The 12,682-nt window shown below is 42.3% G+C and overlaps 1 protein-coding gene across 10 annotated transcripts in view; it reads right to left on the minus strand.

Moving 5' to 3' along the window:
* The window catches only part of ppargc1a (peroxisome proliferator-activated receptor gamma, coactivator 1 alpha), a 344,879-nt gene that overhangs the window by 18,285 nt on the left and 313,912 nt on the right, over positions 1 to 12,682 (minus strand). For 3 of the 10 annotated variants that reach the window (XM_081600109.1, XM_081600110.1, XM_081600107.1), the window contains exons 3-7: positions 6,950 to 7,144; positions 5,508 to 5,633; positions 2,116 to 3,487; positions 1,168 to 1,213; positions 891 to 964 (exon numbers count right to left, since the gene is read on the minus strand). In XM_081600109.1, coding sequence (XP_081456235.1) covers positions 891 to 964; positions 1,168 to 1,213; positions 2,116 to 3,487; positions 5,508 to 5,633; positions 6,950 to 7,144 — 1,813 coding nt within the window. The remainder of the gene's footprint in view (positions 1 to 890; positions 965 to 1,167; positions 1,214 to 2,115; positions 3,488 to 5,507; positions 5,634 to 6,949; positions 7,145 to 12,682) is intronic. The other 7 variants (XM_008435817.3, XM_081600113.1, XM_081600111.1 and 4 more) reach the window with 4 other exon arrangements.

Here is a 12,682-nt window from a genome sequence, read left to right on the forward strand (position 1 = left end):
TAAAGAAATGAATGACTTCCAGTTTGGCAGCATTGCTTTGATTTTATTGCAACTGAACGATGCCAAACAACGCTTCCGACAATGAGACATAAGTGTCCCCAAAAATATAACAGAACCACAGACTTTATAAACGACTCCCCAAAGAGTTTGCTTGTTGAAAAAGACTGTGCTTATGCTGCTTAATGCATGTGTTTCAATTTCCCGCTTTATACTGTTAAGGCAAAAGTATTTACACCCCCATGAACATTTTAACGTTTTGTCATGTTCCAACAAGAACCTCGGGTATTTACTGGGATTTAATGTAACAGAATAACATGTCATGATGCGGGGAAAGGATACCAATAACATTTTTATAATCAAAGTCTAAACTTTGGCCTTATGTAACCCTACCTTTAAAAAAACATTTCAAAACAATGTGTCATTTTCTTTCCACTTCACAATTATGCACTACTTGGCATTGGATTTGGATTTCCACATTGAATCATTAAAATCATTAAAATATGTTAAAGTTCATAAGTTCATGGACATAATGCCCCATCATGAAAAGTTTATGGGGTTGAAATACTTTTGCAAGGCACTTAATACTGTTCAAGATAATATTAGAATCAAATAATGACAAAGCTTATAACACCTTCAGATAAAAAAGAGGGTTAGGGAGGTTTTTGCTAATAAATCATGCAGAGATTTGAAAGACAATCAATACTTGTGCCTATAAAAAGACTTTCTTTGTCTTTCACCTTGAACTTTAATCTGTGTCGGAGCTATCAAAGACAACAGGAAAAGCTACTATTAACCCCTCCCTATCTGCAAGACGCTTGGCAAGAATTAGAACAATTGGTGGTTTATCCAATAGTCAAATATATTTTAGGTAAGCAGAAAAACATGCTCACCTGGGGTTCCAGCAATCTCCACACTTAATGTGCGTTCAATGGTTTTGTTCTCAAAGGGTGATCCTTTGTGGTCACTGAAAGACAAAACAGACCCAATAATTTAAAACCACTGATGCAAAGATTGACGTTTTCTGTGATCTAAAAAAATGGAAATGAGTCACAAAAAAATGCCTCAGCTTGAATTCTAGTTTATATAATTTCTTTTGGCTTTGTCTTTGTGTTCTAATTCGTTGCTGCTTTTTAGCCTAGAATAATTGGAAAAACTTCACACACTTACTTTGGAGACTCTGGGGTCAAAGGAAGTGGCAAGGTGGTTGGTTTGGCTGCAGAACACAAAGGAGCATGGGTAATTATTGACCTAGGTATGACAATCACGGCAGAAGAGACAAGGTCCATATTCTGCAACATTTAATCTCAAATTGGTGCAACAAATACAATTATTACTACAAAAAACACCCATCTCTGCTTCAATTGATGTTGTGCTTTTCAAATTGACCCCATTTTAACAATTTACTCTCTTTGAATGTATATCTATATATATGTATATATATATATAAATGTACTATTTACTCTGTGAGGCAGGATGGAGTGATGGCATCTACACACAAACAGACTGCGTTTGACAACAAATAGATCATAATGGAGTAAAAAACATACAGAGACAATGCTACAAACAAAACACATGACAGTGGGTGAGCCCCTCCCTGGACAAGAAAAATAAAGTCATGATTGCATGCACCAACAGCAGAGGAGGGGGGAAAAAAAGAAAGAAAGGAGAGTCAAGGAAGCTTGTGCAGTTGCCCGAGGCTTTGGCCGACTTGTGCTCCAGCTAAGAGAATGTGGCTTTGGTGGCACGATGCTAAACAGCAGCGTCCGGGTATTTGAGTCTAAATGTACATGTTCAGCACGCTCAGCTCAATCAGCCAAAGGTAGTTCAAGAACTGACTTTTTAAAAACAGGATGTACAGCAGCAAGACAAGGCTCACCCCTTCTCCCATTTTTTTTTTCTTTTCTCCCTAAAATACCTCTGGGACTAGCAAAAGCATTGGCGAGCAGGCTGTTTCACTGTCATTGGTGTGTGTGCGTCCTCTGTTAGATTTAAATTAGACTACAGGTTAGTTATGGAATCAAACTCGGAAGTGGTTAGAGCAGCAGAAGGAGAAGAAAGAGCAAGAGATCATAAGGCCAGAGGTGGGGGAGGGAGGGGGGATGCAGTCATGATTACCTAACAACAGGTGGCCCTGGTCATCGGGGTGCTCGCTGAGTGCCTGCCTGTGTGGGGGCCCTTGCCCTTGTATGATGCAGGGAGGGGAGGGCTCTGCAATGCTAGTATCTGGGAGGAGAGGGCTTGGTGGGCCCTGTGAGAGCACCACGGCAGGGCGGCCTATGACATGGTTATCATCATCATCAACAACAACACCATCACCGTCATCATCATGGTCAACATCCTCCCCAAAGCCTCTCTGATCTGGCCACCCCAGCTCTTGTCCAAAGCCCAAATCTAGATCTGGATTTGGCTGATTAACCCAGCTCTGTAGGTCTAAGGTAATAGGTGATAATGGGGGTCTGGAATTAGATTCTTCAGCCTGGTTTATATAAGCAGAGATATCTTTATCCTCCTTCTCTTGTGCTTTGAGCAAAGTCTTTGCTGGGCCCTTAGACCTCTTACTTGCCGATTTGCTTCTAGCACTACCTGAAGGGGTAATTGAGAGTTGGTGCAGTCGGGACAGAAATTGAGTGGGCCTCTGTTTGGAGGTGAGTAGCTGGCTAAGTAAAGGGTGTCCCGGCTTAGCATCTCTTTTCTTAATCGTCATCGTGATGTGCCTTTGCGGCGCACTGCTGGCACCACCGCTGCTGCTACGGCCTTGTCTGCCAAAGCCTTGCCTAGACTGAGTGGCGCCTGCAGCCTCTCGGCAATGCTCACAGCTGTGACTCACCTCTCGGGGAGGGAGGGAATAAGAATGCATATACCTAATGAACCTAGCGGCGGCCAGGCGGCCAACATCGCCTGGCGGCCTTCCTTCTTCATTGGGTGGCCCGTGCTCCTGTTTGGGGCGAGCATGGCCGCAGGTGTAGGTTCTGCGACCAACAGGGACAGAGGCACCCTCCGAATCCTCAACCCCGTCATCGTGAGAGCAACGCTGCCACTTCCCAGCCCCATGACCAGCCACAATACACTCGCCTGCAGCCCGGCTCTCACCTCGCTGGTGATGCTGCTGCGGCGACTGCTGATGCTGATGCTGCTGCTGTTGCTGCTGCTGTTGCTGCTGCTGTTGCTGCTGCTGTTGTGATGGCACAGCCGACTTCTTCTTGGAGGCGGTGGACGAAGAGGAGGAAGAAGTGGAAGACAGGGAGGAGAACGAGGAGGTGGATGACGAGGATGGCGACGAGGACGAGGATGAGGCACTGAGACCCAGGCTACTCTTGTCCCTGCTACTGGGACCCCCCCAGGCGCTCTTGGCATCGCTGGCTTTGGTGTGTAGCAGGATGTCATCAGTGGCTGTTAGGTATTTGAGCAGCTCAGTGCAAGGTCGCCTCACCGGGCGGTTCTGTTGGCCGGAGCCCCCTCTTGCTTTGCCGTTCCAGGGGCTCTCCGTCTGAGCAAAACGGGAACAAAGTAACACAGTCATTACGTTTGCCTATCTTTGTTACAGACCGCTGACCCACATTTTATAATACCTTGCGAAAGAATTTACATTTGTTTAACTTTTTCCCATTTTATCATGTCACAAACACAAACTGCAATGTACTTTTACTGAGATAATGACAGACCAGCACAAAAAGGCTCATAATTGTGAAATGGAAGGGACCTGCCACGCATTTCCAGTTGTACCCCAGAGTAAATGCTTTCTAGAACCAACTTCTCCTGCAATTACAAATACAGTCTTGGTAGGCAGATCACTCTGTCACAGTTTTTATTGCAAAACAGCTCAAGCTCAGTGTAACTGGATGGAAAGAATCTGTAACGTTTCCCACATATCCTTAACTGGACTTAGATCTCGATATATGAATATGCTTTGATCTAGATAAGAGGCACTCAAGTGCAGTCATCGAGAGGTACTGTCCTGTCTCTTTTAGGTGTCTCCCTTCATGAACACACCTTAATCAGATGAATGGCTTATTGCTAGGCCTTCGCAGAGCTGATTGGCATGGCAATGAGGGATTTAAGCCATTTGTTTCAGGTGTGATGGAGCAGGGACAGTTGCAGGATGACAGTGCTCAAGGGTTGGACTTAGGCAGCCTGATCTACATCACCGTATTGTGGTTCTGGATGCCTGTTTGGGGTTGCTGTACTAACCTCTAAGAGGTTCTCTATGATTTCCTATATTTCGCCTCATCCATTTTCCTATCAGCTCTGACCGGCTAGCTCTACCTGAAGAAAGAAAAACATTTCCACAGCGTAATGCTGCTTCTGCTATGGTGTGCTGAGGCTGATGCTACATGTTAGTTTTACATCACTGCTGGTATTTTAAAAATAAGTTCAGTTTTTCAGTTTGCTGGGTCCCCTACATAGCTTGTGGAAATCTGCAAATGGGTCTTCTTATATGTCTTCCACATAAAAATCCCAGTTAAAAAAAAAGAAAAAAAAGAACCCTTTAAGTCCAAGGGTGTGAAATGTCAAAATGTAAAAAGTTCAAGCTGTGCGACTATTTCTCTAAGGTACGGTATATTTAGCTAGTTAGTTATTTGGCAAAAGTATAAGAGCAAAAAAAAAAAAGAAGAGATGGGGCAAGACAGCAAGACTGACAAGTGAGTAACAACCACAGTGCAGCATCGGCCCAGAAGTCTCAAAGGTGATGGTGGGAGGGCTTTCTGCCCATCATCCTAATTGGTAGGCCCCCTAAGCATCACCACGCCACTCTGTACGCGCACCATGTCCTCCGGGAGTCCTCATCCACTCTGCTCCAGAAAGAGATGAGTCAAAGGCAAGGTATGAAAATAGATTCAAATAAAGAAGATTGACTCACTCCACATGGAAATATAGTCCACAGATCGCACACTAATCAGTCTGCTCTTTATTTACCACATGCTACGATCTGATGCACATGTTTGTTTTACTAGTTTGGACATTTCAGACATTGAACATGTTTAATTTTAAACATGGAGCACAGTGAGAGTTGCTTTATCCTCATCCACAGCCGTATAATGATTCAGGTAACTGATAATAACCAAATTATCATGGACAAAAACAAAAAATTTTAGGATCATGTAATGAGATAGACTTTTTTTTTTATCCTCTCTTCTGAAGACATCAATCTCACAAGAGTGCCAATTTTTCTTTTTTTCTTTATTTTTTCTTAGCAGGCACTATACCAAGGCATGTAAGTGTTGGAGCTAATGAGTCAACAGTGCTGATGCCTCGTATGGAAAGCCCGACAGCAATCAGCCTGTTTTCATTACCAGCCAGTCCTCCTGGGATAGCAGGCTCCTAAACCAGTAGCCTAACATCTTCTAAAGCGACCACCGAAACAGAAAATATGTGAGAGGGACAGACAGGGGCCAGAATCAGAAAAAAAAATGTTGTGCACAAGTCTGAAAGTCAGACCAGAAAGCCAATATGTGGATTTTATGTTCGAGTGTGAGTGTGTGTGAGTGTGTGTGTGTGTGTGTCCCCACCTTGACGACGGCAGGTGGTGGTCTGATCCGGTGGTTGCTGCTGGCTGCATGGTTCTGTGCCTTGCCACCTGTGTATTGATTATAGCTGAGCTGGGAGTTTGCAGGCGCCAGAAGGAGCTTCTTCAGCTGCAAATGGACCCAAACGGAACCAGAATAGAGGGAGAAGCAGGAGAAAGAGAAAGACACAGGCAGACATGGCAGGTTATGCAAACGACCATTTTCCTTTCAATTACACAGCCTGGGTCCAGTAAATTTGCAATCAGTGGATTGATGTTACATTGAACAAATAAAAAGATAATGTTTATGGCACATTTAAAAGCCCAGATAGTTGTAAGGAGTTTATAGTATGTGACATAACAACTGCAGAGTACTTTTCCTTTCTCGTGCAGGTGTTTTGGTGTCCGCATAACCAGGCTGCTCTAATGTGATTGAATAAACACACCCAGGCATTTACCTAAAGGTCATTTGGAAGGGGACCAGCATGGAATAAAATTAACTATAACACAAAATAACATAGCATTTTCGGTCGAAAGCATAAAAAGCTGGTCACGAGTGCAAATTACAGACCAGATAAACATTCTTTGTGTCCAAAAGTTTGGATTATTTTTCTCAAATAGATGCATGTTTGAAGATCAGCTAGAAAAAAAAAAGATTTCTGCTTTCACTTATTGCCAATATTTAACCACTCCACTTCTGGTCCTTTAGCTGTGTGTCAGTCACTGGAGTCCCATGTCACGGGGTTCACACTTTGAACAGCCAAAACAATAGCATTAGTATGTAATTTGCACTGAGCAGGAAACACTCTCACCCAATTTTTTTTTCTCCTCACCGAACACATGAACATTTAACAAAGTGTATCTTTAACACTGATTCTAGCAGACAAATGACCACTTTTGGAGTTCAAACTTGTTAAAAGGTCCTACCTGGTATCTGAAGTGTACTAGCAAAATGGAAATAATCTCTATTACTTGGTTTCTATGTATTTTCCAAGTTAGTAGATCACACTTTTCTGGGCTAATGTGTTGAATATTCCCATTTTGGTTCATAAGGTATTTGCTCATGGATAAATACAAAGGTTATTGTGAACTCTTGCTACACAGTGGAATCTGCAGGCTGCGAGGAATGATGGATGGAAAGTCAAATGGATGGATGGATGGACTGACGGGTGAACAAAAAAGGGATGAATGAAAGGATACAACACATATGGATGGATGGACAATCAGATGGATGGGATCAATGGAAGAAGAAATAAAGTCTAGAACTACAACCAGTTGTCTTTACTGTATTCCAACATATAGCTTGACATGGAAACCTATTTTTTAAAAATCTCAAACATTATTAGGCTATTTCAAGGCTACACAAGAACTCTGGTACTCAGAATTAATATAATTGGGAAAAAAACCCTGCACTTCAGAATGAAACCAAGTTCAAGATTGTTTTACCAAAGAAGGCTCCTCAGGCTCTGGGGTGTGAGGTGAGGCGTCTGGGGAGGAGGGACAGCTCCGGTCACTGGCATTGGTCACGTCCCCATCTGCCAGGGCCTCAAACGAAGGCAATCCGTCCTCATCCACCGGGATGCTGTCCAGGGTCTCTGTAAGCACTGCCAGTAAGTTGGCCTCATTTTCTTCATCTATCTTCTTAGAAAGGGGGGAAAAGAAGAAGGCAGGGACAAAACACAGAAAGACAAGAAATATAGGGCATGTTAGTCAAGAGAAGTTGCATCTATTTTTTTTTTTTTTAATTTAGAGTGGTGTAAGGGCATCGGTTGCATGCACTTAGGCTTTCACTGTTAATATCTTTTGCAACAGCTGCTTTATTCTGGCAGGATTCAGAGCAACAAAATCTCCCTGCGTGCATGTGATTCAAGTGTGTCCTCATATTTTAAGCAAGCAGCTTACTGGACCAAAATAATATGTCCAAGAGAAAAACCTTTACTGGGGACCGGCAGAAAGACGACGGGGTTTTGGTTCAGGTCTAGAGAGCATTAGTGCTGCAAAGGAACAAATGAGCAGAAGTAGTCCCCACTCTTTCTAGAAAATACAGAATTGGATTACCACAAAGTTGCAAGCGACCTTCTAATGCTAAACAAACGGCGTTAAGCTTAAACCGCTTTGACAGTAGAATACTTAAGGAATTACCATTAATGTTTCTCAAATATAAAGCTTTCTTTTTTTTTTTGTATACCAGTGTGATCTGCTTTGACCAAGGGCATATCCAGAATAACTTTAAAAGGTGTGGCCAGGTGGGGAACACTGATAAGCATCAACACTGAAAGCCAATAAAATGTAATCGTTTTTATATGTTCATGATGAATGTTAGAGCAGGGAATTATTCTTGATATATACTGTACTATAGAGAATGAAACAAATGACCAACACGAGTACGTAACTTACATTGAATTCATTTTTTATATATAATGCCAGTTCGCAATGTGTTATCTTACAGAAGTACAAAAGTCACTTCAATCTAATCACAAATACATTCCTACTTGTTCTAGTAATCAAATATTGAAAAGTAAACAACTAATTCAGTGAATAAATAAATAAATAAATAAATAAATAAATAAATAAATAAATAAATGTTGACAGTAGAGATGTATAGAAAAAAATGGCACGTAGCAGTTAGAAAACTTAGAAATCCAGTCTATTCCTGATCAGTGAACGCACCATAACAAAGTGCCACTAGGTCCTGCGACCCCCCAGAGAAGCTGGTCATTTTCAGAGTCAAAAGTTTAAAAATAAAGTGAAAAGAAGCACAAAAGCTGTCAGAAACTATTAAAAATGTAGGTTATTGATTCTGGCTGATAGAATATAACTGCTGGTTGTTTAGTTTTTTTGTCGTGCTTTGGTCTATGAAAAGGAGCCTGCATTAGGCTATTCAGTTAAATTGACTGCGCGCCGACTTACGTGACGTATAACTGTCGACCTCCATCTTTCATGGAACACAATGGATTTGGACAAACTGGTCAGTTTTTAAAAAATCTCTCAGTTAAGTTAGGAGCCAAAACTCTCAAACCTTCTCAGGTGCCACTGTTAGTACGTAGTAACCCAGGAGAAGTTTAGGTATCAACCATACTTTTAGCACATTTTTGTTTACATCAAATAGAAAGTACTCAAAGGAGAAATTCAGTGGAGAATATTTCAGTAATCCCAGAGCAGTATTTACTGAACTAGTCCGTGTTATGAAAGGTCTGAAAACCACTGGAATGCACAAAGGCTGATATTTGCAATAAGTTTTGCTCATCCTCAATTCGAGATGCTAAGGACAGATTAAAATGTCAACTTCGAATCCTTTAAACCAGTCCATTCTAGAGCAATTGGAGTTAAACACACTCATGTTGGAAAACTGCCTGTGGCCCTACTATAAACAATGATTTCTATAATGACTATAAATACATGCTGTTATTTAGAGACCTTAAAGATAAACTGGAATCGGCTACAACGAATATTGACATATTACATTGACATCTAGCCGGCAATGGCCCACTGTGATGGGGTGGCTACTACCGAACACTCACCCCTCTCTGGTGTAACAAACATATAACATCAATTTCATCATTAGAGCATGATTATTAGTTAACAGCTTAGATTGTGATGAATGTGAAACTGACTCTTATCAAGTGGATGCTGCAGAATAAGAAATATAAGACAGCAAATGTGCAAAATATGGAGATTCCTATTAACAGTGACAGGAGTGGAGCTTGTTTGAAAGTAGGGTGAGTGTGTTTGCGTGCGTGTGTGTGTGTGTGTGCATTGCCCTGTCCTGTTTACAACCAGTGCAAGTTCCAGGGCCACAAAAACCCAGGGGGTTGGGGATGGGGGGGGGAGACTTCAAGAGAATGGAAAGATAAACAGTATTTTTGCCCTGGGACGTTCCATTGTCAGCTGTATAGAAACAAATCCCTTTATGCAGGATTATCGTCACTCGTGACGACTTGTGGCCATCGCTACGCCACAGGGAAAGGTGGGGCAGCAGGTCCTCAGACACAAAATCAGAATCTTACAAAGCAGCACTGAGGCAATGTTACTAATCAGAAAGCAGGCTAAATTATGCACACATCTTTACTACTCTCTGTATTCCTTAACATTGTTATTCAGAAGCTCATTGAGCAAATCCTTTCCTAACAACATAAACAGTCAGTTATTATTAAAAAATGATAGAGAGGACATATTTCACAGAGATAACATGGTGTACTGGGGCCATGCTGCATTGGCAAGCTAATGCCTTGCAGGAAATTGCTCTGTATGAGGTGGCATGCTGTTTAATTACTTGCAAGAAGCTTTAAAATTCACTGTGCTGGAACACAGTGCTACTGAATCCCTCACCGTTTCTCCCGCTTCCCAAATCATTACCTGAGCACTAAGCGAGCCGGTATTACCCGCTGATAAAGGCCCGGGCCTCGGCTTAGTCCAAACAGACATCCTAGTGCGAGGAATAAAAATTTAGGATCATTTTAGATGATCACAAATGGGTCTTTAATGAGCCAGCCATCTGTTTAGCCCGTACTCATCAACCATCCAATCAACTGCGTATTTAGGTGCAGCTTTATCCACCTCTTTCATCCTACTTAAACCTATAAATCTGCATTCTACAAAAAATAAATAAATAAATAAATAAATGCAGTCACATTAAAAGCTGGGGTGTGTACGCTTTCAGTATGTCACGCTTTTAGGAAGGAGCAGAGCAATTTGTACAGTCTGCGGCTGGCTCAAATGTTTTGTTTTTTTTTGTTTGCAGGCTCCCACGGGCACCGTGTATCCCCGAAAGATAACTCGGAAGGGACTCTCATATTCAGAGAAACACACTTGTAAAAAGCCTGAGTTGAGATGATCAGGCGGCAGCGCGCTCGCTGTTGCTCTCGTGGAGGCACTCGCGGGGCCAAGTGGGGATTTGAGAAACTGGGGTAAGGAGCAAATCACAGTGATAGTTTCTACCCAAGAGAGAAAATGATCTAATACCTATGTCCAGCTCAGGGACCACAACGTACAGTTTCAAACCAAATTTGGTCCGCTTCCAATAAGCAATCTGTAATTTCTTTGGCATTAGGTTAAACCCCCTCCCCCAAAACAAACAAACAAACAAAAAAAACCCCGACAGAATAACCTGCCAACCAACTGACATCCATTCATATTGATCACTACAGCAGCAGCTGCTGAGAGGAAGAGAGGAAAGGACAAACAAAGAGTGGAGAAGGAAAAAAATTGTCTCTGTGGAAGCACTTTCTTGGCCATCTCGGCTTAATGGACCCCACAGAATTAAAGAGATCTTAACAATCCTGGGCTAATTGTGGGATCACTATATATTAACCCTGCTCCAATTCTAAAGGGTGCCATTTTGAAGTAGTTTTACTCCAAATGCCTCAATTAGCCATAAAACACACTGGCAAAAGCTGGCAAAAAAAAAAAAATCATCCCCCAGCACCACCACCACCCAATCTTCCCCCACATCAGAGAGAAAAGAAAGTCAACCCCAGTTTGTTCATTATTAGGTGAGGCCCTTTTGTTATCTGGCAGCCTGTCTTTGAGATTGCCCTTGCCTTTTACTCTTTTATTGGGTCCTACAGCACAGCATTGTGTTCTAGGAGATTCTATTCATAGGGCTGATAACGGAAGGTGAAGGTGATGTTTTAGCGCACACTCACTTTCTGAACACGGAGATAAAACAGCAAAATTAGACCTACTTATAATTTTTTGGGGGGGAATTCCAATCCTCTGAGCAAACTCAACAATTTTTTCTACCTACCATTTGTGCATAAAAAAATGGTGAAAAATGATCCCAGATGTTGTTCAGCACACAGACCCTTATCACCGAGCGAGACTCCAAACGTGACAGACATGCCTAACATGGAACGGCAAAGAATTTCCCTGATGTTTATTTATCATTAGCTCTCCCATTGTGCACAGCCTAGAAAGAAGTTTTCGTTGCGCTTGAGATTTTATATATAGTCACATTGCAGCCACAGACTTCAGTTCATTTATTGGAAATGTCGTGTGACGAATCCAAACCAGGTAATCATAACTCTGGCAGGGAAGTTCATCTTCCAGAGTGGCTGTGACCCTAAGCGTATAGCAATGGAGAATCTGTTGGAAACGTGGAAACTGGTTTGATCTCCATCCAGTCTGACTGAGTGCGAGTAATGTTGCAATGAAGAACGGACAAATATTTGAGTGAGTACATGTGATGGTTTATGAGTTGGTCTACCACAAAAAAATTATAATTAAACTATATTTGTGCTATTAACATGACATTTGTGGAAAAAAAGTTCAACGTATACGAGCGCTTTTTCGAGGCACTTTACATTTGCTTAATCAACCACAAATCTGTGCACCACCCATATATTTATGCGTTGCAAATGACCTTGTTCTGCATCCGCTCAGTTTCTATTTCCGCTCCTCCTTGTTCCTTCAGATTTCCAAGATTAAGAGGTTAAACAACAAGTCAGACCTTCTAATAAGGGGCACAATCAAAAAAAACTGGCGGGGGTTCGAGGGGGGTCACATGTGTGTGCGGCAAGTGGGGCACAAGTATCAAGTCATCACATCTTTACTCTGCCAAGACAAGCAGCCCTGGATTTGATAAACAAATAATGTCATTCTGTGTTATTACCCTCGGCCCCCTGATTTCAGAGGAAATAAATCAACGTCAGCCGTGCTGTTAAGGCGTTAGTCAGGCCTGACACGTCGGCCGGTCACACAGGCACAACATATGGCAGCGAGGAAGGAGGGAGGAGATGGAAAGTGGGAGGGGAAGGGGCGAGGTACGGCACGATGCGTGGCGGAGAGACAAATCATGGCAGCCGCCAGAGACGTCTGGTCATTTAGCATGAGCTTACTGAGATGGAGAGAGGGTGATTATGGCCTATGCGGGGCGGTGAAACCATACATAACACTGTTAAGTTTTTTCTCTGACTGCGAATGTGCCTACTTGCGTGTGTATGCGTGTGTGTGTGACAAAGAGAGAGACAGCGGTGGAACAATCTAAGGCTGTTCCAAATCATAAAACTAAATGTTAAACCTCCATCGTGGTGAATGGCTCACAGGATGTAAATGTGAGCTGGGGACTCTTGTCATTTTCCTTGTGACTCTAAAGCCAATAGAGCATCTATTTTTTAAAGTGATTTCCTAAGTAAATGATCCTTTGGACAGACTTTCTACGTTCTGGACACACCAGTCACA

This window comes from Poecilia reticulata, chromosome 18, assembly GCF_904066995.2.
Source record: "Poecilia reticulata chromosome 18, P_reticulata-male-v2, whole genome shotgun sequence".
Lineage (NCBI taxonomy): Eukaryota > Metazoa > Chordata > Actinopteri > Cyprinodontiformes > Poeciliidae > Poecilia > Poecilia reticulata.